Here is a 24,591-nt window from a genome sequence, read left to right as displayed (position 1 = left end):
CAAGAGAGGGGAACAGCTTCCTGAAGAATGCCAGCACAGTCACTCCAAAGCCACTGAAAACCTTAACACTGAAAACCTTAAAAAGGTCAGTGATTTGAGTGAATTTCAGTAACAAGCCAGTCTCTCACAATCTTAAATTAGCTGAGTTCAGAAAAAATACAAACTGTTTTGTTTATATTCCCATTTTCCCATCTTTGTTGTTTAACAATAAATTCCCTCACTCTCACAACATCCTTATTTATGTACTGCAACAGTGTCACTGCCACAGCATTGCTGCAGTACAGCTGGAGGCCTGCCAGCACTTGTCCTTTCAACATATGAAACGCAGTGTTGCCAGGGAAATCCTGCTCCCTTTGCTGTTCCTGATTTGCAGTGTTCCCCTTCTTTCCTGCTGACATCCCAGCTGCCCCCTCTGTCATACATCTGACATCTTCTTATTTTTAATAGAAAAGCAGGAAGAAATATTCATGCATTAATACATGCTAATGTACCTCCTTCTCGCATTATTCTGGGTTATTTTTTGCTCTTTTCCCAGTACTGTACAAGTTGACACTCTAATGACCCTCCAATGCTGAAAAATAGACAGGGGCCAAGTTCCCTCTGAGTAGACTGCATCTTTATGGACCTCATTGTTGTTTTCTTTTTAAGAAACAACCAGGAAGACCTCGTGTGGAGTAATGTAACCCATTTTTCCTTACTGGTGCACATCAGTTATAAATTTCTTAGTTCTTCTCAGTTCATTACTTCACTTCATATGTTTTTTGACGATGGTCACCAGCTGGCTGAACCAAGATCTGTTTCTGATCTTACTGCTTGAATTCTGTGGAAACAACATACACTAATAGTGGGGTTTAGTTTAACGTGACCTAAAACTGGTGTTGCTGTATCTCGTGGGGCATTTTACATACATCACCTTTATTAAGAGCAGTTAAAGGCAAGATTAATACAAAGTGGTACTAAACACATAAAAGAGACTCGAGAATAAAAGATATTTAAATGTAAACAATCCAAAAGATCATATTAAAAGTGCTCTACGTTGCAAAGAATAATAGAAAAGAAAAGCAGCTAACATATCGCTGGAGAAGCCATTGTAAAGAAGATGTGAACAGATGAAAAATCCCTTGGAGTCTTTAAGGAACTCTGTGGAATGTCTCACATTGATGTATGGTGATGTTGTACTGTTCATCTGTAACTTAGGAATGGTTTTGTTCATTTCTATAAATAAATAGGGATTTCAATAATAAATCATGACAAGACTTCCCCTCTCCTCCTTCTATTTTGAACGAAGGAATAAAGTATTTTAAAATATTAACAAAATGTGAAGAAGGAGAAAAGCATCTTGTGTAACAGTACTGAAGAGATCTACGCTAACCTCACTGCGATGAGTAACATCACAACGGTTCATTGCTTTCATTGCTCCCTACTTGGTAGCAGTGTTTTCACAGCAGAAAAAATTAAAGCAGAATACGTACAGAGAACACTCACCATACTCCACATCTACAAACTGGTTTGAAAGTCTGAAACTGCAACTTTTGAATTCAATTTTAATGACTGACTTGAGCGAAACCCTTCTTTTAATTTTTTTTTTTTTTAAACTTGTGTAGATCTGAGGTCTATGTGCTCTTCTGTTAATGTGCACTGATCAGAAAAATGTAAGCCTTCAGTAGAAATGTTTGATAAAATTGTAAGATGATCCTTCACTGATAGGAGTAATTGGGTGACCGAGTTTAACAAGCATGGACTTGTTTGGCTTTCAGTGTCAAAATTCACTGCTATTTGCAGAACAGCCAAAGGGAAATGTTTCCATGTCACTATCACCAAATAACTGTGGAGGTTACATTAACGAAGATGAGGAATGGTAATTTTTAACATTGTCTAGAACTTGTTCAGCAACCAAACCCATTTTTAAAAATGTTAACTTAAAAGTATTTTCATTACCTGTAGCTCTGGAATAACAGTTCCTCTTTCTGGACAGGAGCCTCCAAATGCTGTCAGGGGTGAAGGGAGTACAATAGGATTTGGACTGATGAAACTACTGACGTCACAAGATGGTATATCTGACTCTGCTCTTTGCATTACAACTTTGTCTACAATGACAAATCTATTCCAAGGCAACCAAAGTGTCCTTTTTTCAGATACGAAAGGAGATCTGTCAAAAACCAGGGTGACAGAGATGCCTCCCACAGCCACAAGGTCGAAACTGGAAAAGACAGAACAAAATTCTTAATTCTTGTTTTAACATTACATTACCAGAACTTTCAGTGCATCACAAACAAAAAACTTTATATTGCTCATTATGGTCCTCAATTTACTAGGTAAAATCATTCCAGTGTATCTTCCTGATGTTACCACAGTATTCATGAAGAAGCTTCACCTCTCCACAGATCCTTTCTATAGGCATCAATAGCAAGGTACAATGTTTCACTGCACTTCTGTCTCTCTCCCCTCTATTTATCACAGAATCACAGAATGGCCAGGGTTGGAAGGGGACCTCAAGGATCATGAATCTCCAACCCCCTGGCCCATGCAGGACCATCAACAACTTATCAACTAGAATTGATAATAACAAGTCACCTATAATAAGAATCTGGACCTAGTTGATTTGGATTATAGAAAAAGAAATCCCTAGCTCAGGAAAGGGACACATAATCTGCGTGGGTATGGTCTGCAGAATAAGAAGCCCAACAGTCTGGTAGGCCTTTTCTTAACATATCCCTTTTCCATTTTCTGAAAGTTGCAGGAGAGTATACTGAATAAGAGACCCCTCTGTGCAGGATATGATTTTGGGAAAATTGTGGATTATTTGAGCCAGCAATGAATCAGCTCTTGTAAATAAGTCAGGTGAACTTCTGAAAGTTACATTGAAGCAACTTTGGAATATCTAGGCTTCAAAACAGTGGGACATAGGAGGCAAGATACAAAGTGTTAATTTTCTGAGTTTCTGACATCCACATTCAAGCAACAGAAGACAATATGTAAATAGATACTTCGCTGTCTGTGTTACTGAATGCATCTATTTCTGAGACTTTTGATGGTAACAAACTGTGATAAGAAGTCAGGCTTAATTATGCATATCTCATCACATTTCTCAAATGACACCGATTACGTTCACAGCAAAATACAGGTAGCATATTTCCATGCAACAATTTTATCCAGACTAGCATAAATAAGAAATGGTAATTACCAACTTTCAATAGTGTGAAAGTCAAGAAAGTAAAGTAAAATAAACATGCATGCTCCTTATGGTGATAAAGTGACAAACAAACAAAACAAAAAAGTGACAAATTACACTCTCCCCTTGCAGGAAGAGAGCTTCTGGCTTCTTGTCTTTCGTAACACAGCCAAGAAAGATGAAGCCAGTAGAAGCTTAATACATCTGAAGTTTAAGAGTACATCATGATCCTACTGCAAATGGGTGACCATCCCTGCAGGGCAATGTAGAATATATAGGAACTCATCTGTCTTTGAGAACTAAGCTCAGTCGATTAGGTCAGGGAAGGGATGGAATGCTGGACAGGATGCAGAGCAACAGCGTGACAGTTCTGTCTCTGTGAAGATTCCGTCCCCAGTTTTACTTGTATGGCTTAGATGATCAGCTAAAGGAGTTAACTTCATTGACGCTTCAATAAACTACTTCCCAGATTTACAACAGGAGACAGAAAAAAGAGGGAAGACAGAATTCTCTGGAAAGCCTGACTACTGAACATTTTCAAATGTCAGGGATGTGCTGGTGCAGCATTATTGTCAGATTTTGACTCCACGTGTTTGAATGTCACTAATCTTGTTTCTGTTCAGTTTTTTTTTTTTTTTTTCTTTTTCCCTTTCTTCTTTGCCTCTTTTCCACAGGTAGCTCTAACAGGTATGCTACCAAAGCAGAGTCAGATGGCATCCTGAGTCCACACTTTGACGAGTGAATTTTATGAGAATATTGCACATGAAGGGACAGAGGTAGATAGATCCAAACTAAAAAAAAAAATAATCTGGACTGTATATAAAAATCTCACCTTCCATCTTGTCGACTGATGGTATATCCATACTCATTGTGGTGTAGAAAGCTGACATTCACACCAACCAAAGGAGTTCCATCTATTGCTACCACCTGGCCACGAATGACACATGCACGTCTGCAAGAAAAAGCATTGAGGCAACAACATCAGACTCATCAGGACAGTGAGAAGGGTACTGAACTCGGAAACTGAGCTACGCTTCTGCCCCAAGCAGGGAGAATTGCTGTAATGTCATCATGACTTGATTTTGAATGAAAATTCAAACAAGCCCAAAAGATCGATTTGAAAAAACATTATAATGAAGAAGTTGCACAGGTTGCCCTATGAATCGTTAGTGTATCAGGAATGCATTTCCCTTTCTGTCTACATTTCAGGACACCATTTGTTCTGCCATTGAATATCAATGCAAATGTTTCACTGATTTAGTTTGCTGCAGCTCCAGTGGTGATGATTTGTGAAAGGGGAGAATGAAACCTCTTTCTCTGCTGCTAAGAATAGGGCGTTGCTGCCTGTTAGAAAAAAAAAACCTGAACTAATGCGGTAAGGCAGCAGTGAGACACATGATCATAGTTCAACCTCAGAAAGTTACATTGGTAAATCTAAAGAGCACTTGAACAGGTTATGCCCTCTGAAATTCCCTGTAGTACACGTTGAACTTGTTGCCATTTTCCAGCATAAAAATCTTCCCATTCCACTAAAGAGGATGGAATATGGCAGCATGACAGAATGCACCAAAATCAACAGGTAGGAAAGTGAAATCATAAGTGGGTCCAAATATAGGCTGACAAAATCATACAAAATGAAAGCTGAAAGGAAATACAAGACTTAATCTTGTCTGTTCCTTTGCCTCAGGTAAGATTAACTATGCCTACATTACTCCAGACAGATGCTTGTCTATATCCTCACCAGATAACTCACTCCAATCCTTCTGTATGAGTGCTTTACTCATGACAATTTTTTCCTTCTGTCCCCGCTAAATTTGTACGGTTGTCTTTTAAGACTGTTACTTTCACCTTAGAATGCTCTCTGAGCTTTGGCCTTTTATAAATTTGAAGACTGAAGAATAAAGGAGAAAAACACCATCAAGGATGAAGAATAACATATGAAATATTCTCACTGTGCAAATTAAGACCTGGTGAGATTTTCTTACACATCTATATTCCACTGAAATACCTTTCAGCATTTTGCCCCGTGCCCTCAGGTACTCTACATTAGCACAGCTCTGCTGGCTGCAAGGATCCAGGCTTTAGGATCTAATGACACAACTGCACAAATTTCCTGGAAATATGCTTTCACACAATGAACTGAACAGTGCAGGCAGAAGTAATTGGATAATGTTAAGACACGTAGAGTCAAAAACATTAGGATGTCTATAAAGACAACTGGTATTATTTATTATAACCAATAAGCATAAATTTAGACATTGTAATTTTTCCCTTTCAAGTTGAAAGTTTGCAGCAGACCCCAATAGGAACACACCAACTTTGTGGTGTGAATAGGTAACCGAAAGGGAAAACATGGGGCCTTAAGTGGGAATTATTTAAGAGTCTGTATATAAACTTAAGAAATATCCCTTGAGAGACTAATTGATCAGGATCCAGTGAAATCATATATGTGAATTAGAGACCATAAATTTCTGAAAATCTGGACTTGTTTCCTAAGATCCAAAGCCACTTGACAGAACAATAATTTACCGCTATGATATCATCAAATTGAGTTGACTGTGACCTGAGAAAATGCAACTGGTAAAAAACAACCTCTTTTTCTATGCTATTCACCATAGCTGTTAGTAAGAATTCCATGCTCCCAGGACATAGAAAGATACTAATTATAAGCAAAGTAGACGAGAGTTCTCAGAGGAATGGGAAATGCTGCACTAATGTCAGTACGCACCTTTCTGCTCCCTACATTAACTAAGTTGGTTGTGGCTTGAGCTGTGGGCAAAGTCCGCTGCTCCACTGAAGGCAATCAAACTCTTGTGTGTTTCAACAGACACTCAAGACTCACTGAAGAAGAAAAGCCAGGCTCAATTACTCTCTGATGTATTAGAATAGTATCTACTGGTTTCAATTGTTTTCTCGCATTTCTAACATCGACAGACTTATCTCTCACTTTCCAATCCTTTTATTAGTGCAGTCCATGTTTAAAAAGCTTGTGGGTCTAAGAGAGACTTGTAGGAGTCATCATTATTCAGCACGTTGTTCTAGTACTCCTGTTTGTTCATTCACTGATCCTCATTCCACAGATCTATCTTCTGACTCCACTATTTCCTCATATTTTATCAAGTGTACAGATTTCTGTGATAACAACTCATCAAAGTCTTCATTATTTCATACACAGTTCTTTTCCTCTATTCATTCACTTCTCATTATTCATAAATAATATTAAGAGACTTATCTTTCAACTTCCTGCTCCTTTTTTTATTCATCATATTTTACAAGCCACACACATTTACACTATGTGATAAAGACTCCTAAAACTCATTATTCTACGTTTATCTGTACTGAACTGTCTTTCCACTCTTTTAGATTTCATATGTTCTAAACCTTCCTTTGTGTCGACACATTTGTTCTCATTATTTACTGTCTTTTTACTACCCACTCAAGTTGAAGAGTCTTCACTCTTTGGCCTCTTTTTGAATTACCAGCACCTACTAAATCTTCCGCCAGGCGTTTGATCAGAATTACTTCTAATTTTTGCATTTACTGCAGGCATTAAGACCTTTTTCAGTTACTTTATGGCCAGCATGAATCTGCAGGGCTCTGGGAAGTAACAGAACGTCCCCACACTGCAGCCACTGGCCCTGCTTCCCCAGGGTCCTGACAGCTCACAGAGCAGATGACCACACTCCGAATGGAGCGCACTGGCTTGCGGAAGATCTCGCTTAATTCCTTTCCTTAACAGAGTTTTTAGGGCTCTTTCCCCTCAGTCGTCTGACTCCACCTCTATTTCACTCTTTCCTCGCCTCAGTGAGGAAATTCACCCTCTTTGTTGGACCTTGCTACTGCTCACTGCTATTCTTAATTTTAATGAAGAAAACTCTAAACATCATTAGGCCTCCACAATGTGCTGCATTTTCCTCCTGGATTTTTAGCCTCTAAGGCTTATTCAACACATTTGTGACTGACCTGCTTTGATTTCTCATGTGGGGTAACAACACATACCACTCATCCTACAGCCATTTAACTTGCAAAGACTGCACGATCTTGGAGTAAGGTTGTTCAGATCTTTAAACTTTACAGTGAGTGCAAAAATGACTTTTACAATTAGGAGTATTTCGGAAGGGAACAAGTCCCTGATAAGCTGCCTTTGTGTTTTCAATGTATTAAAAATGTTTCCAGTCCCCTGATATGCTGTTCTAAAGCTGCAGCTCCAGAGGGAGCAGTTGAGAGAAAGCAGAGATTCCTATGGGTTGTAGGTGGCCTAAAAAAAGTAGAATTTCTCTGTAAATGCTTCATGGTCATTCTGTGCGTAAAAGTGAAGAGCTCAGCTCTGTGACTCTCCAATCTCTGCCATGTAGTTTGTTTGACATCTCTAATTTAAAATATAAACAGCAGTTTAAAATTCCAGATGCATTCTTTCACTGCTTGTAAAGCACTTCATTATTCCACCACCATTCTGTCTTGCTCCGCTACTTCTTATTTGTTATTTTTCTGCTTTTGTTTAGCGTGTTGAGCTTCCAATATTCTCTGAGCACCTCAGGCTGAGACATTAAGCTCAGATGTGGAACTCCGTCAAGCAACGTGTGAATTCGCAAGTGTCACATTACCAGAAGATGTCATTTACTGTATTACATTTCTGATTAAAGCCTTCAATCAGAGAAATTAAGCTAAAGGCGAGCAAGGTACATTCATTTCTTCCCGCTGACAGTGTTGCTATAAGCAGCCTTTGAAGGGTAATTAATTCAGTACCATGCACTGGACCCCTTTTGTAGGCAATTTGCAGTGAGTCAAATAGCTTGCCAGCAGCATGCATTAAAAACTCTCAGCAAAGAAACAAGCCGAAAATCTTCCTGAGAAAGGAAGTTGATAAAACATTTTAATCCTCTACACCATGCTACATGTAGTGGCTCAAAATCATTCCTGATGTAAGCTAGCACATTTCCATTTATTCAGAATTTGTCTCATCTGCCTTCAAGCATGTCACTGTTCAGGTTAGCAGCATGTCAAAAACCCTGCGCGAACGACACAAGAAGAAAATATATTTTTTGAAAACAATGAGTTCCTTAATACTAATTTTGGTCTATGCACTGAACAAACACTGTGCTCTAGAAGCCTAGTTTTTAAAAAATTAGATCTAATATAAAGTCCATGATGCAAAAGGACAGACGTCCCAGTAGTTGTCAGAACTACTCATTTTAGTATGTCAGATGAAAATGCCAGGAATATGGCAGAGACCAAACACTTTCAGGCTTAAGGACAGAGATAATCTTTACTGTTTTCTGATAGCTCTCCCTAAGCAATTCAACATGAAATCAGCATTATCTACAGTGAGATTCATGTAAACATCACCCATACTGGAGTACCCCTGCCACACAATACAGTAATACATTTCACAATGTCATTTTCATCAGAAGACTGAGAACATCAGTTTTCAGATAGAAGAAGAAATAGATATTTCTTCTGTAATCCTAATGATCCTCCTAATGATCTCGGAGACTTGGAAAAAGGAAAAAAACAACAAAAAAAAGCCAGTTAGGGCTTTGCAAAACTCTATATCTGAGCACCAGTGTGAATGGATGCCAATGCTCTGAAATAAATGAATCCTTACAGAACTTCTCATTTAACCACTAATGCTACAAATACGGCATTGCAAACAGCCAAGAGTTAATATCATCTGCACAGACAAAACCTCTTCAGCAGTAGCCAAAAGGAGATTAGAAAACTCAAATATTCTTTGGTCTTCTTTGGATAGGCAGGATCACAGATTTTTGATGTATTTACAGTAGTAATAGTAATCTACCTATATGTTTTTTTGTTTTTTTTCCTATAATCTTAACTCCCAGGAGACAAACAGACATAGATGACAACCAGACTGACTATGTCAGGGGAAGATTCTGAACAGATACAGTGCTGCCAGGCTACTGCTTCCTTCTGAGATTTTGCTTATCCACAATCCTTAAGGAAAATTCCGGCAGTTTTTAATAATGTTTGACTTATGGATGAGCAATTTTTCAACAGCCTGGAAGACTTGGGGATCAAGTGAAGTGTAGACCGATGAACTCCTTAGGGTGCCCCATACATGGCAGATCACTGCTGACAAAACCCCAGAGACACGGTGCAGGGCAAATCTCGAGGCACTGCCCTAACTCTAAATGCAGAAGCAGCCCCATCAGAATCCCAAAAAATCTCTGATCTCTTTACCAAGTGAGGAAATGATATCTGGGGTGTGTACAATGCACTGGCCCAACTACAAGTCACATTCCTTTATATTATAAAGCCTGAAGTATGAAAACATGGCAAGGATGGGCTGCTTGCTCACACACAGACCTTCAATGCTCTTCATTCTCCTAAAGCATACCAGACATTAGGGTAAAGAAATGAAACACTCAGGAAAAGCTTTTAAATCCAAGTTAAATCCCATCAATGATAGCTTTAAAAGATCAGTTCCTTATATCTACAAAAGCATAGTGATGGGATTACGTGCAATCTGGCTGCTAACATTTGCAATGCCACAGAACTCCATTCAGGCGACTTGAGTGCTGACCTCCTCTGTGAAAACACCTCATGGTGAGACATTTCCATGAGGAAAATCTTTCACTGGTGACTTGTGTTTTAAACTGCAGTCTGCTGCATGGCATGTACAGCCAGCCAAGGATCTTGTAAGAGGTGCGATGGCACTGTTCCATCAGTGCTGTACTCAGAAAGACCCATCTTTGTCAGGTGGTGCTCTTCACACAGTTCATTCTCATGCCCTATTGTTCTACATATTTATAACATCCTGTTTCGTTATTAATACTGATTAAACGTCTAGGTATTACAGATCAATAAAGACTCTGTTTACATATTTACTTTATTAATAATTAATAAAGTACAAAGACAAAGTGCACTGAATTTGTGTGCTGCTATGGAATGAAGTTGAGGTTGTAACCTAAGTGCTATTTACTGTGCTCTGAAAATAAAATAAAAAAATCTTATGCCCTTATTACTGGAACATGGTTTATCTAATGTATATGCCTAGTTGACAGGGTAATAGTTAGGTGATGTGGATGATTTGTAGATCTCTTTGTCAGCATGTAAGTTATAGCTTCCCAGGTGAACTACAGCATAAAAACTTATATGTCCCTATATATCAAATGCTCAAGAAAATGTGTGTTACTGGGTTTCTGAGCATGTAAGTGCTCCTCTTCTATTGCACGCTTTTCCTATTGAAGCGTAAGCCAATCTCCAAAACATTCAACAATCACACACTACTGTTTACATGACAGCATAAGAATTATCTGCAACACAAGATAGTTAAATTCATACTCTTTATGCATATGTAATTTAAAAAAAAAAATTATGCATATGTAATTAGATAGCTAGATTATACATAAATAACTCATGTTGAATTTATTACTCTGAATACTAAACAAATTCTATCAAGTAGCATATATGAATTCAACACATTTGTTTCCTGCCATTACGTGCATTTGCAGCACAAAGAGTTGAACGTCCCCTCACTTATTTTTCAAGTGCTGATGGTTCACAGCAGTTCAGTCTTTTTAATAAGAATAGTAGAGTTACTGTGATGCTTTTATAAGCTAGATGGGTAACAATGAGAATATGATAAGGAAGACCCACAGCTGTTGGGGCTTCAAAGTTTGCTATCTTTTAAAATACTTTTGGATTGTCAGTGAAGACTTCTCCATAATCTACACAGTACTTTCTCCTAGTCAAGTAACTTCCTTGCTGTTCTCAATATTCAGAGGCATTACATCTAGAATAAAACTCACCTGCTCTCAAATGAGATATCTCCTGGGATCACATGAGTGCTTTCCTTCCCAATAAGAAATCTGATTCGATCATAAAAGAGCCTTGGAGGATGCTGAGAGAAAGGCAGTTGGCTGTGTTGGATAAGGTCAAGGGGATCAGGCGAACCCTGGCAGAGAGGACTCACATAACAGTTGTTTTGCTGGCAGCAGTCAGGGTCTACGCAGTCTGTCAAGCCATCTGAAACAAAGAGAATAGAAAGTTCAGAGGACTGAGTGATTCTGAGAAGCACAGCATTTATTACTGGAAAGCACAGGAGGTATTTAATCAATTGGAAGGCATGCTGATTATGATACATTCAAACTCAATAAAGCATTTATATACATGCTTCATTCCGGGTAGGTGTTTCTAATTATTAACACTGTATCACCTCATAAAATCCCCACATAACAATGACAAAATAGAAGTTACAAACCCAGTGTCCAGGGAAGAGTGGGACTGCAGAACAAACAGAAGAAAATCACTACACAATACTGCCACATGGGGCAGCTGATCTCTCTCACTGTCCCCTACTGTGTGTTCACACCTGTGAAGGATGTACATTCACTAAGCAGGCTGCAATAACAAGAAAATCTGAAATGTTATATAAGTTCCATGAGCATCCTTACTACAGTAGTAAAAAAAGATCCTTGTAGCAGTTTTCTAACTTCCATTTTAAGCCCTACGATAGCTTTAGATGTGCTTCAGGATGTTTGTTTTCATTTATTGGTTGCAATACTGAGATGATCCCAAAAGGGCAGATTCATGACTACAGTCCTTTGGCAGTTGGTGATAAACAAATTCACACACCCATACAGGCTTTATCCCAGTGACTTGAATGGTGCAGTCTTCTCCATGGATGTACGTCCAAGGAAAGCAAATTTGGCGAGTGAAAACAAATCTGTTTCTCCTCCCTTCACTCCTCAAGCACGAAAAACTGAAGCAATAATTGATTTTTCAAAAATCTACACTTCTTCATGGAGAAACTTGCAGCTATATTCGAGGGTGACAGTAATTTACTTAAATGTCCAAATCTTATGATTAAAAGCAAAGTGAAGCACTGAAGTAAATCTAAATTAAACACCTAAATAAAACTTAAAATTGGGCCATCAGCATTTAATTGCTTCCATCAGCAGCCCAGACGTCCAAATTGCTTAAATTACATACTTCAGCAGAAACTGTCAGATTTAATAAGGTATGGTAAAATGTCCAACTATCCTCTTAAAAATCCATTTCGTGACTTATCAGTTGCTAACTTCCTTGGGTTGACAAACACTCTAATGCATATAAAGGAACAGTAAGGATTCATATCCTTTAACCTTCAAAAAAGGCATCTCTTCTTTGTATTTTTAACAAGGTCAGCCTGTGTAAGTGTGGAGTCATCATATCAATGCATGGATTTCCCTTGTGTTAAAATTGGAATGCTACAACATCAACGTACTGTCAGATATTTTCACTTCAAACTTTGACTTTTCCTGCTCTGTTTGTGCCGATACTTTTGTGCCTATAAAACCCTACCTCCTCAGGGCAAACTGCATTATCAAAGAAGCTGCTGTCGTTTTGTCATTGACTTTAATGGGTGCAAGACCAGCTCTCAGACAACTCTGCTCTTTTCGCAATAGAGCTCACTGCACTATGTGAGTATTCAGTAAATAACAGCATAAAATATGCACTTTGAAAAGAAAGCAAAAGCTCTTCAACTGAACAAACAAGTATAATGAAATGGGCTTTCCTGAAAATCTTTGCCTGACCTTGAGCGAGGTAATTGTTTGGCTAAGCAAAAAATATTAACAAATCTCTGCTACTGCAGCTGGGAAATCAGATAGTGCAGGCTAGCTCTTGTGATGATGAGACAAGGGCAACTGTAGATAGCTAATAACAATAATCCGAGCCCCTCAGGTCTGGCAAAGCTGGCATAGCTACAGGTCAGCTCTTGCATATTCTCCCAGTCCTGGAATGCAACAGGCAACTGCTAGTAGTGGGAGAGGAGCTTCACAGGGCCATACTGAGCTCATTGACTTTGAGAGTAGCAGTCACCTTATATTCAAGAAAACCTAAAAAGCTATTTAAATTTGCTGGGAAATCTGTTAGCTGAAATAATAAGAGATCTCCACTCTAAAGAAAGCCATGCATGAAATAGAAGGAGAAGTAAGCAATGTGAGCCAAAGGAGAGAGTTTCAATATGCTCTTATGAAGGAAGAAAAAAAAAGGTATTTTTTGGGTTGAAAAGCAAACTTGGAATTGCAAGGAAAAAAAACACCTATTCCTACTGCTTCCCCTTTCTTTGTCCAAAGTGAGTCATTCTATACTCTAAATATCTGAATTGAGCAGAAAAAAGCACCAAGTTTACCACTACCCCCTCCAAGACTGCAAATATTTGCGAGAATTCTACAAGACTTGAAAAGGCAATGAAGAAAGTAAAATCCCTTGCTTTTACTCTATACTTTTGAAGAACCCTGCGTGGGCTCTGATGTGACAGGCTGTGACCACTCAGGTCAGGTCTGTACTGGTGGAGCAGTTCCAGCAGTGACAGCTCTTCTTCAAGGAGCCCAGGCACTCCCTGCAAGGCACGAGTTGCTGTGTACCTGGGAAATGTGGAAAACATTGGTCGGGCAGAACGAGTACCAACCATTAAAAAGACATGCTTATTCCAGAATAAGTATCTGTGGGGAAGCTATTTGGGAGTAATTTATTCTGCTGTAGCTCCTTTGATTAATTTTTTCCTTGTCAACAAGCCATTCAATGTGGGAACTGAGCTGACCTGATTCTCTCACTTATGCAAGAGGCAAAAGTGGAAATTCTCAGAACTATTAGAATCTGAAGATTTGCTTAGAAAATAAACAGCTAAAAAGGCAACAAATTCTTTACAATTGCTTTCTCTAATAGAATCCTCATTCTTTTTTGCATTGGTCAACAGCTGACGTCTGGCAACAAGCACTTGGCATTCATGCTGTGTACTTAAAGAAAGCAGGCAAAGGGAAAACCGCTTTCTGTTTTCCAAGCAGAATCAGTTGTCATCTGTTCTTTGCAAACTGACCATCTTATAAGCCCATACAGATTTTGCTAATGGGGTTATTTTGGCTTGAATTACACGTATTTGGTTTCATTTCCTTCTCCAGTGTTTCAGGGCTGTGAAAGGGGTGGGTTTCCCACTAGGAAGGGTGTGAAGTCCCGGAAGCCTATCAGAATAACCCAGGGTGGCATTTGAACTAACAGCACGACAAATGGATACAGAGTTTGTATTGAAGATTTTTTAACTATAATACTTTTAAATAATGCAACTGTTAGTTTTTTTTTTTTTTTTTTCCTAAACAAACAGAATTTAGGAAGTTGAATCTTCTTCCATAAAAGTGAAATCAATTTCTTACACTTTGCTGAAGTAAAATAATAAAACATCTACTTTGGGGCCAATTTGGAACTCTTATCCAAAATAAATCGTTTCTTCCACTTAAAGCTCATTAGTCTTCTGCTTTAACAAAAAAAAAAACATATATATATATATATATCCTACAAATATAAATTCAGAAATCAAACATTTTATTTTGAATAAATCCACATGAAATATTCTATGATTTCTGAGCAGAAGTGTTTGAATAAAAATTATTGAGGACATTTTGTCCCAGTCTTCTCATACACGTAGCTTGCCTTATTTGGATCTAGTGGCACAGAGAAATGAAGGCTGACTTTCCTCAGCTTAAGCCTCCACTTACACACATTTCATAAATCAGAAATTTCTGTCTCCTGCAAAGGGTTTTCTTTAGCTATCTTCTTGTCATTTACTACCATAATTCAGCATCACACCCAATAAAAGGAATTAGTAAATGCATGTTTAGATACTGTTCTCAACAAGTCAATCCTATTTAAACAGATTTTTAATCCATGGGAATAACACGGGAAAAAAATATCTCACTTATAAACTCATTCATTTGGAAATAGCAAACACACATAATTTTCAGTACTCAACCAATGGTCACAGTTGTTTGTGCTTTTTTAGTGTGTGTGTATGTGCTAAGTTTTCAGATCAGGAACAAACTATTAAAAAACTTAGCGTGTTAAGAAAACAGCAGGGTTTCTATTAGATCTCAGGAGACAACAGTAAGGAGTATGAACAAACCACTGCAAACAGCAGAAACTGTAATTCATACAGCAGGGGACTCTGTATACTGGAGTTTTTATTGTCAATTACAAACAGTGCATCACAGCATAGGTGTAGGCTAGGATGTATTACAGGGGTGTAAATGACTCTAGTTTGCTATTAGCATTTTCAAATTTATCTTACATAAAAGGCAGTCAGGGACCTTCACAGTGCAGTACAGATTATATAACAAAGTGATTCAGATTTTGGTGAGACAAATTTCAAATTCAAGAGGTGGCAAGAATTACATGTTCACAACTTCCAGGTATTTTGCTTTGTATGCAAAAGGTAATTATAGACCTTTCTTTAAAAAAAAAAAAAAAAAAAAAAAAAAAAAAAGTAAATAAACTAGGCAGTCAAAATACTTCTAACATTATTGCTAAAACAGAATCCACAAAGACCAACTCGAGGATAAAAAGTGCTTCATGGCACTCTTAAATAATTTAAGCAACTTCAAAGAGAAGGCAGAGCATGCCAAAACAAGCTGTTCTGTTCTCAGCCTCACCACTCCTCTCTGTGCTGCTGTAGCAGTGCTAGGGTGAGGTTTGCTCATTTCCTTGCTGGGAGAAGGATCCTTTCAGGAAGTGTTCAGTAAGGAATAACATGAATATTTATTGTGTTGGAAGTTTGTATCAATGGAATCACACAATGTTGTTCAACAAAAAAAGAAAACAACGCATTTTGTTGCTTACACAAGTATTTTGTATTCAATATGATGGAAAAAAATACATAAATGTGATGAAATTAATTCTTTCTCACCTCTTTCTCTACTGCAGCCACTGAGGGTTCTGTGTGCGCTGAGTACAGCACACTCTGTAATGTATGGATTATGCAGCAATCTCTCTTCTACATGGAGGAGCACCCTCAGCACCTGCCTAACTTGGGAATGAAGCTATGGACCCTCCTCTTTACTTCCCAGCAATATAACTATTTCCTTATCAGGTTTGAGAGAATGCTTCACAATAACTGTATTTTATATAGTTTGTATTTGAGCACGTTATCTATATTAACAGCTCAAGAAAATACAGTAATGGTTGGAAAACGAAAAGGTACATTGTCAGCTGAGGTGACATCTCACTTGTTAACATAAAATCTAATAGCAAGACCACGGAACAAGTGAAATATTTCAGGCACGGTATTCACATCTCCATGCCACTTACTTTTAAACTCTTGGCTTTGTGAATCTTTCCATCAACCCCTGAATTACTTTCAATTTGTGTTGCAACAACATGATGCTGAAAATGTATCGGTGTTCACAATTGGTTTCCAGGTGGCAGAATACCACGAAGACATTGGAGAGGCACTGGGAAGGTCACCGAGAAGGAAGCAAAGAACAAAGCAGTTCCCACTGCAGCACTGGTCCCTTCCCCAGCTCAATAATGCAAAGCGCAGTAACTTTCACCACAGCTTCTTTTCTATTAAACCACTCAGAGGTTTTATTGGCTGGATATGGAAATGCCAAATTCAATTGGATTCTACTTCCCACATTAATAGGCTACTGCGGATTTTAATAATCTGTCCCCATTATCAAATGCTGGCAAGCAAAATGCAAATAGTAATAAAAATTGCAATTCTTCTGCTTTAAAGTTCAAAGAGCACAGTTCTCATCTCTTCAAGCCTTTTCATACATGGAGAAGGCACTGCTAATGTTCTCTATTTAGGTTTGAAGTTTTATGTTTACCGTGAAAACCAGAATGCTGCACGTAGCAGCCTGTATGCTCATACATGCATACACATGTACACAGGGATACTCCCAAACACATGGACCAAGAGACATATGTGCTCACTCGCATGAAAATCAAGACCATCCCCAAGCAGTGAACTGTATTTAATACAAACAGCACCAGTGCCCTTTGCTTTCTCTGCTGCAGTGACCCAGTGGTGCCTGTGTAAGTGCTCTCACTCTCCACACCGATCCTGATGAGGGCAAGGCAGGGATGGAGCTCTGAGAACAAACCTCCAGAACATGTTCACAGAAAGCAAAATGAGCTGCAAGTTTATCCCTTCAGTAAACAGATTTTGTTCGCTGAACTCCTTATTCACAACAATGTAAAAAAAACTCAATGCTGAAATTCCCAGGTCTTGAGGGATTTGAGCTTTTCAGTAATTAAACTCATGTAGTCAATTGTCCAACACTTTCGTTGTTTGTGAAGAAAAATCCACAGGAGTCTTCAACTTACATTTGCTTTCTTTTACAGATTTCAAATAAGCTTTAAACAATGCCTGTGCCAACTTGTTTCACCACAGGCTCAGTTAAGCCCAATTAGGGCTGCCAGGAATCTGGGTGAAGTGGATCAAAGAGGAACTTTGGAAGAGACCAGGCAGCAGCAACGTTAATGAGACTTATTTGTAATGCATTAATCCAAACATCTCCCCAAATTTCAGCTGTAATACGTAGAATGCAGCAAAGAGTGAGGCTGTTAACTGAAAACATTGCTGTTGTGTAAGGACATTGGAAACTCAACATTATGTCCCAGGAAAGGCTGTTCAGTGTTCTGTTCAATGGGCAGGAGTATTGTTTGGCCTTCCACACGCAGCAGAGTGCAAATACATCATATTTTCAGAAAAAAGCATCCCTGGGGAGCCCTCGCTGCTCAGCAACAGCAAAAACCATTCCCATCAGTATTATTTATATTGTGTAATAATAGCATATTACTTATATACGGACTCAATATCCCTGTGACAGATAGGTTATTAAAATACCAATGGATGGGTCAGGAATACATCAATATTTTAGCAGCGATGGCTATCTACCAAAGGCTGTGCTGAGTCACATGTTTTCTTGTGCTTGGAAAAGCCTGGGGAAAGCTACAATAACTGTCTGAAGTGACTGAAGGGGTATTTGGAAGGGAATTCAAAGCTTGCAGTAAATAGCATTTTCCTTAAAAACAAACAGTCAAGATTGATCCAGCAAAGAAAAAAAAAATGATGAAAAGTGATCCAAGCAAATTTAAAACAGAGATCAGTTTCAAAGGAATTCAAGGGAATGACAGGCTGTATCTTTGAGGTTGTAACGATGACCCACATGAGCAGCAGCAAGGTAAGCACAGGTAAGAGGAGCAGAAGAGTGTCTGGCAAGCTGGTGGTGGGATGGTGCCCAGCTCTTCACACATCCCAGCACTCAGGCTCTGCAGCCATGGGACACTGATGCTCACCTTTGAAGCTACCAAAGCTTCCAAAGAGAGTAGAAGACAATGGCAGGACAAGAGAAAATGACCTGCTCAAAGGAGCAGAATGCTCATCTTAGAAATTGAAAATGAAATCATGTCAGTCATGATAACAAAAGAGTGAGAATAAGAAAGGGGAACTTGCAATGCTGAGGAAAGCTGCGGCGGGGGAAAGGCACACCCCACTGTAAAGGACATCTTGACGTCTTGCTGTTATTTAATGGACATCACTGTGCTAACAGACTGCAGATGTACTCCACAAGAGCAAGTGCAAACCATGTCGTTGCACATCTGTTATAATGCTAAGACCTTTCCAGTGGTATTTATAGTGATATTTGAACAGGTAAACATGCCCTTAACTCTGCAAGGAGAGAAAAGCTAACAGAGAGTGATGAGAAGGAACAGTACAGCTCTGATACAGTCGGGGTGTGAGTACTGAGCATACTAACAGAGCTCTAAAAGAAACATCTCCCTGAAGATGGGTCTGCATGTGTTTAACTTCACCATCAGGAACAACTGCCCTGGTGTGGAACTCAGTGTTTCAGTGCCTGCAGAGCTGGGATGCACATGAGCACACTTGTGGCTTGCCTTTAATATAGCAGGTCTTACAAAAACAGGTCAAGGCTTCCTCCTCCCTAAAACTTCTGTGCCATTGCTACAGATCACATATATAATATATATAATATATAATGCTAACGTTTCACGCCAAACAAATGAGATTATTTAATCTCTGAAGATGGAATCACTTAAACTCTTCCATTTTTATAATAAAGTATTTTTTTCTACCATGTATTTTGATATAGTAACAATGTCAGGTTTTCAGTCTCAGAAAGTACTATATAATAAATCTACACAAAATTATCATGCTGAGCAACTGCAAATTTGAAGTTGTTGAAACTACTGAAATTACAGTTTGTTTGAAGTAGCATTTGTCCAATGCTACCACAGATTTGGTTGTAACTTCCTTCTGAAGACTCGAAGCACAAAACACCTCATAAGAGCTGATACAAAAATGCTTGATTTAAACATGACTGCAATAAATAAGACCTTTTCTAGATCAGAATACCATGATTTGGACTATGCATGGCACTAAATTAGGTCTGGAGCACAATTTTTTAGGCTACGTGTTGCTGCCTGTATGTGATCCTATCATAACTGACTGCTTACAAAGTGACTACCTGCCAGCTGAACTTTGGCAACTTGACTAAGTGCACACTCTTAGCATACCACAACTGCAGGCAAAAAACTTAATAGGCTCCACCTTTATGAGCCTAAACCTGTTATGTAGCCTGATGGATGGGAACTCATCATGCCACCATAATGATCTCATAGTCTAAGGCATAACCTCATGGCGTGAGGAACTTAGCAGATAATGTCACAACTCCTTCCCAATTTTGTTTTTGTGGTTGCAGAAGTACACAAACTATGAAACAATAGCAATCAGCTTCTGATTTCATGTAAAATTAAAACTGGTATAGCTCTAATGACTGTAGGGATATTTTTCTAATTTATGTTTGTCCAAATCACGTCCCATGAATTTCACATATAAAGAGAAGTGGGTTTAATATGTAGATATTATTTCCTTTTCTTATATAATATTGATTGTGAAGAAAACTTAATTACATTTAGCCCATCTGTACTAGCCAAATTAATTAAATATTTCTCTCTGTACTTATCTCTAATTGTAACGTCAACAGAGCTGTCCTAGTACATGTTATGTTACCATTAAAAAAGAAAATTACTTTTAAAACCTGCAGTGAAATGATGTTAAGTGTCTGCCTTAAACTGACAAATTCAAGGAGATTTAGAGTTAAGACTGCCAACTCTTTCAATAACTCACCTTTACTGCTGAATATAAAGCATAGAAAATCACAATACAGCACAGTTTATATGGAGCCAGTTCAGAGTGTATCAGAAAATGCTTTACATACATTACAGGGAAAACAGGATTTTTGTGGGCAGATTTAAGAATGTACACGAGTGAGTCAGAGGCTCGGACAGCAGGGGAGAGCACCGGACAGATGGGAAAGCAGGCAGGGGGCAGCGATCCCAGCTGTGGGACCTTGTGTAAGAGAGATGCACACTAGCATAGAGGAGCAGAGAGAGTGGGCAGAGACATGGTTGTCAGTGCTCTTGGAAATAAGGTAAAAAAGGAAGGATGAGAGAGGTATAAGGCGAATTTGAATGGGATTCAGAAATGAGGAAGCCTTTGCCAAAGGACAGCATGGTCTTAGAGACCACAGGATACAAAATCAGAAGGTCTCAAAATATATCTGTAAATGAGGAATCATCACTGAGTCACAGTGTTTCTATTGAGGTCCCACAGTGACCTCAGTTCTTGGCTCTCAATCAAGTTTAATTTATCAATGACCTGGAAGAAAATAGATAATTATTATACTAAGTTCTGATACAACGTTGAGGCACGAGATCTCTCCCAAGATACTGAGATGTATAATAATATGCATCCCAGTATAAAGTCTTAGGAAGAACACAACCATATTTGGGGCAGATGCATTCACAGTCTGACCAAGAAACCTATTCAGCTCCAGGTACGGGGTGAGCCAATGGGGACAAATAAAAGCAGAGGAAGCAACAGTCCTCCTTGACTGTCTAGTAAATCAAGTGTTCCTAAAAAGATAGGAACAGTATTTTGAGAACAACCTGTGAGGAATACTGCTGCTTTTCTGGAAAGTCTGAAATAAAGACTGGATGCTTTTGTTGGAAAAAAAACCAACGCTGCTTCCTGAGAGGGAGTGTTCTGTAGCCAGAGATCCTCATCACCAGTCAAATGACTCAACTTTTTTTCCTACAATACTTGGCCTGGTATCGCAAAGAACTTATCAGAAGCAGTTTCACTGCTTCCAAGAGCAACAGAGGGTTTTTCATTTGGGTATCCATTCACTGATGAAAGAAAGGAAGAAAGGTGAAAGAAGAGGTGAAAGAAATGACTCATTAAAAGATTTTTTTTTTTTAAATATATTTTAGAAAATACCCAAGTAAAAATACCCCTAGGATGCTAGGTATGGCACATACATAAATTCTGCCTTGGAGAACGTCTAACAAAAAGGTCTATTCTGTCACTGCATTGATGAAGTCTGTAGAGCAACTGTCTCGAGTAAATAAACAAAACATTTATATTTTGTGATAAAAAGGAAAACATACAGCAAAACTATAGATTCAAATGGGAATCGAGGATGTGACAAATAAACAGAGCCATGAATTATGTATCATACCTCCGTCATTGTCCAGGTTATCCCCACACACCATTTCCATGACAACATTACATCCTGAGCCGCTCCAGCCCACTTGACAGACACAGTGCCATCCGTTCTGATCAAGAGTACACCTGCCATTTCCATAACAGAGACCTGGGCAGCCATCTATTGAAGAAAAAAAGAAAAAGTGAAAAAAGAAACAATCGTTGAGGAGTTTTTTTCTCTTCCTGTAAAGTTGCAATTATTCAACGACATTCTTCAATCCTTGCTGCCTAAAAAAGAGAGCAACACAGCTCCTTTGCATGACATTCACACTCTTGGCTGAATATGGAAAAATACCTGTACTTATCCCTACTTGCCCAGGAATCATTTGTCATTGAGGAGTGAGGATTTTTTTAGTGTGCAACTTTTTGTGCACAGGCAAAAGTGAATAAATGTGTAAGAAGTTACTTAACAGCCTGCTGTGTCAATCTCTTTCTCTACACATAGAAAAAAAATGTCGTGTACCAGGAAATGTATATACATACTCAATGTTTATATCAAAGGTATACACGAGAAATATGTTTAAATGACAAACTGGCATTTTTGGACATGATCCTATATGCTGCAGGGAAACGAGGTGATTTATTTATTCTGATTGTAAAGACTGAGCTGAATGTGAAAAAGCCTGTCTGGTTTATTCTACTACACAATGACTTTCTACAGAAGGAAAATGAGGCAGCATTTCCTTTCAGTGTCTATTTCTACCTCTTTCAATGAGCTGATTCAAATGTGACAAACAGTTGCCCGTTAGTGGTGCTGGTTCTAGATAAAAACTGGAGCAGCGATTGCAGTCTCCCCTGGATTATATGCTTGTAAACTCTGAATCAATAGCAATTTGGACATTCTCATCTAGACCTCTTGCCTATAAAAGTAACTGAGTAACTGTGTCTTGGATTCATACTCACATGTCCATCTGCTTGCATAGTCTAGTGCCAGCTCAGACATTTGTCAAATCCTTGCCCTATCATGCATGGAGCCAAAGGACAATGAATAAAGCCCAGCAATAAGATTAACAGTGCAAGCAGCATCCTTTCTAAGAGGGCTCCAGTTTACCAGCGTGAATTTAGAGGATTTCAATGCTCTCTTGAATTTGAGAGTGAATATCAGCAGTTAAGTATGACCAGACCAGAGAGAATTTCTTTTGAGGACGAGGAAGAAAGAAAAGGCCTCAGGCTTGGGAGAGGCTGACCGGAGAGTGCCTACAACTGGTCTGGCAGATGTGACTTAAAGGCCGAATGCAGCATGTCTCCCAACAACCTTACACCAGACACATCATCTTTCTCCTCCCCCCTTCTCTGGACAGTTTATCAATCACATCTGGAAAGAGAGAGGAGAGTATGAGTCTCTTGCTAGGAGGAACTGAAGACAGGTGGCATGGTTTTCTCACATTGGAACTCACTGCTCTAAAATAGTTCGAGGTTGGCAACCACCAGACATACTGTAAAACCCAATTATTTGTCTTTTTGTGAGCTGGGGGAAAGGACAGGATTTGCGAGGGGATGTTTTTCCACTTCAATTTACCATCCTACTGAGTTAATTCATGTCTTGTACATGATTATATTTTGCTGTTGTGTATGGTTATTGTCTAAGACTATAAATGTAATCAAATGAATGCTTACATGTTTTTATTATCATCTAATTCTGAAGAAATGAAATAACAAATAGATACCAAGCACTCAGCTCTTTCTGGAATATTGGTTAGTTTGATATTTCAGCTCGGGGCAGTTCTGTAAGGGGCAGTGTGCATCACTGCTCTGCACAGCAGGGCTAGGACTGAGGGACTGCAGCCAAGCACGGGAAGGCACTCACACTCCCACGACCAAGCAGGACCTGAGGCAAGGCGTGGGAATCAAATGAACAAAACAACACAAAATTTAACCCTTGTATCAAGCGATTTGAAGAGAACTCTATCATGCATCTAGCCAAGACAGCTTTTATAAACAGGTCCCTCTCTATCAAACAAAACGGGCAAAAAAATAAAAATATTTTCTTCTCACAGAAGACAGGATCAAATTTTTCCAGCAAGTCCTCTGCTACTTTGCAATGGCAAGAAAGAACAAAGATCTGACTTATGGAGCAGCACATCAGATGTCTGCATGAATAATGTGTACGTTGCTATAACTTTGCAAATGAGCTGAGTACATTATTTGCATGATCTGCACAAAACTGCACAAAGTCTGCATATTTTTCTGTAAATCTCTCTTTGTATATACATATATCTCTGTGAACAAATATTTGATCTGTTTTGGCAACTTAACAGTACAGAAGCTCAGACAAAACATATAACACAACACTTAATTCCCAATACTTTTGTATCTTTTCATTATTGTTTTGCAATGCTGATAGGAAAAACTTACCTCGAACCGCATCTAAGTAGTGAGCTTAAAAAAGAAAAGAACAAAACTGAGATGGATTGAACTTCTGTACCAATATGAAAAAGACAGAAAGCGTTTGCTTATGGCTTGCCACCTGTTGGTTAGACATAAAGTGCCTCCCTTCTACTGCAATCATATCTATTCCTACCACTGTGATCAAAGCATGCTGCGCTTGTGATTGTTCTCCATTTGATGACAAGCATGCAGAGGAAGCTTGGGCCACGTGTGCAGTGCCTACACTGCGAGTAAGAGTGATGCAAAGCTTTACTTCTCTTTGTTATTATGTTTGTCCTGTCTGGATTTGCTCTACACAATCTCTGATAATGTAAGCCGTTCCTTCTTCGCGTATCTAAAAGTAGATTTAGCAAATCTGATGTAGTAAACTCTAGAGTCAATGAATTAATTGTCTTAATTATTAATTACCTTAAAATTATCAAGATAAAGATTAAACATTCTACTGTATTCAGGAAGAAAACATGAAAGCTCACACTGTTTACTTCTGAAAATTAGATACGCTATGCTTATAAACAATTAAAATGTTTATGAATAATATTGCTCTGAGACATTTTAGGGTGAAACACTGTTAGATTTTCTCAAAATAACCTTTTGCATTTCAGTAAACATATAACTATTACATTTCTACAGCAGAGAAATGACTTCTGAAAAGATCTGAGAGTATTGCATTTACTAGAAATACTGT

General features: G+C 38.6%; 1 protein-coding gene across 1 annotated transcript in view; it reads right to left on the bottom strand.

The window, feature by feature from the left end:
- TENM1 (teneurin transmembrane protein 1) overlaps window positions 1–24,591 on the bottom strand; it is a 237,641-nt gene that overhangs the window by 64,387 nt on the left and 148,663 nt on the right. The window contains exons 13-16 of the mRNA XM_042876489.1: window positions 21,493–21,639; window positions 10,942–11,158; window positions 4,005–4,124; window positions 1,939–2,200 (exon numbers count right to left, since the gene is read on the bottom strand). Of these exons, the coding sequence (XP_042732423.1) occupies window positions 1,939–2,200; window positions 4,005–4,124; window positions 10,942–11,158; window positions 21,493–21,639 (746 nt within the window). The remainder of the gene's footprint in view (window positions 1–1,938; window positions 2,201–4,004; window positions 4,125–10,941; window positions 11,159–21,492; window positions 21,640–24,591) is intronic.

Source organism: Lagopus leucura, unplaced genomic scaffold (genome assembly GCF_019238085.1).
Source record: "Lagopus leucura isolate 7727_CA_CO unplaced genomic scaffold, USGS_WTPT01 Super-Scaffold_100016, whole genome shotgun sequence".
In the NCBI taxonomy this organism is placed as follows: domain Eukaryota; kingdom Metazoa; phylum Chordata; class Aves; order Galliformes; family Phasianidae; genus Lagopus; species Lagopus leucura.
The sequence above is the reverse complement of the archived record's forward strand: the minus strand, read 5'-3'. Positions and strand labels throughout refer to the sequence as shown.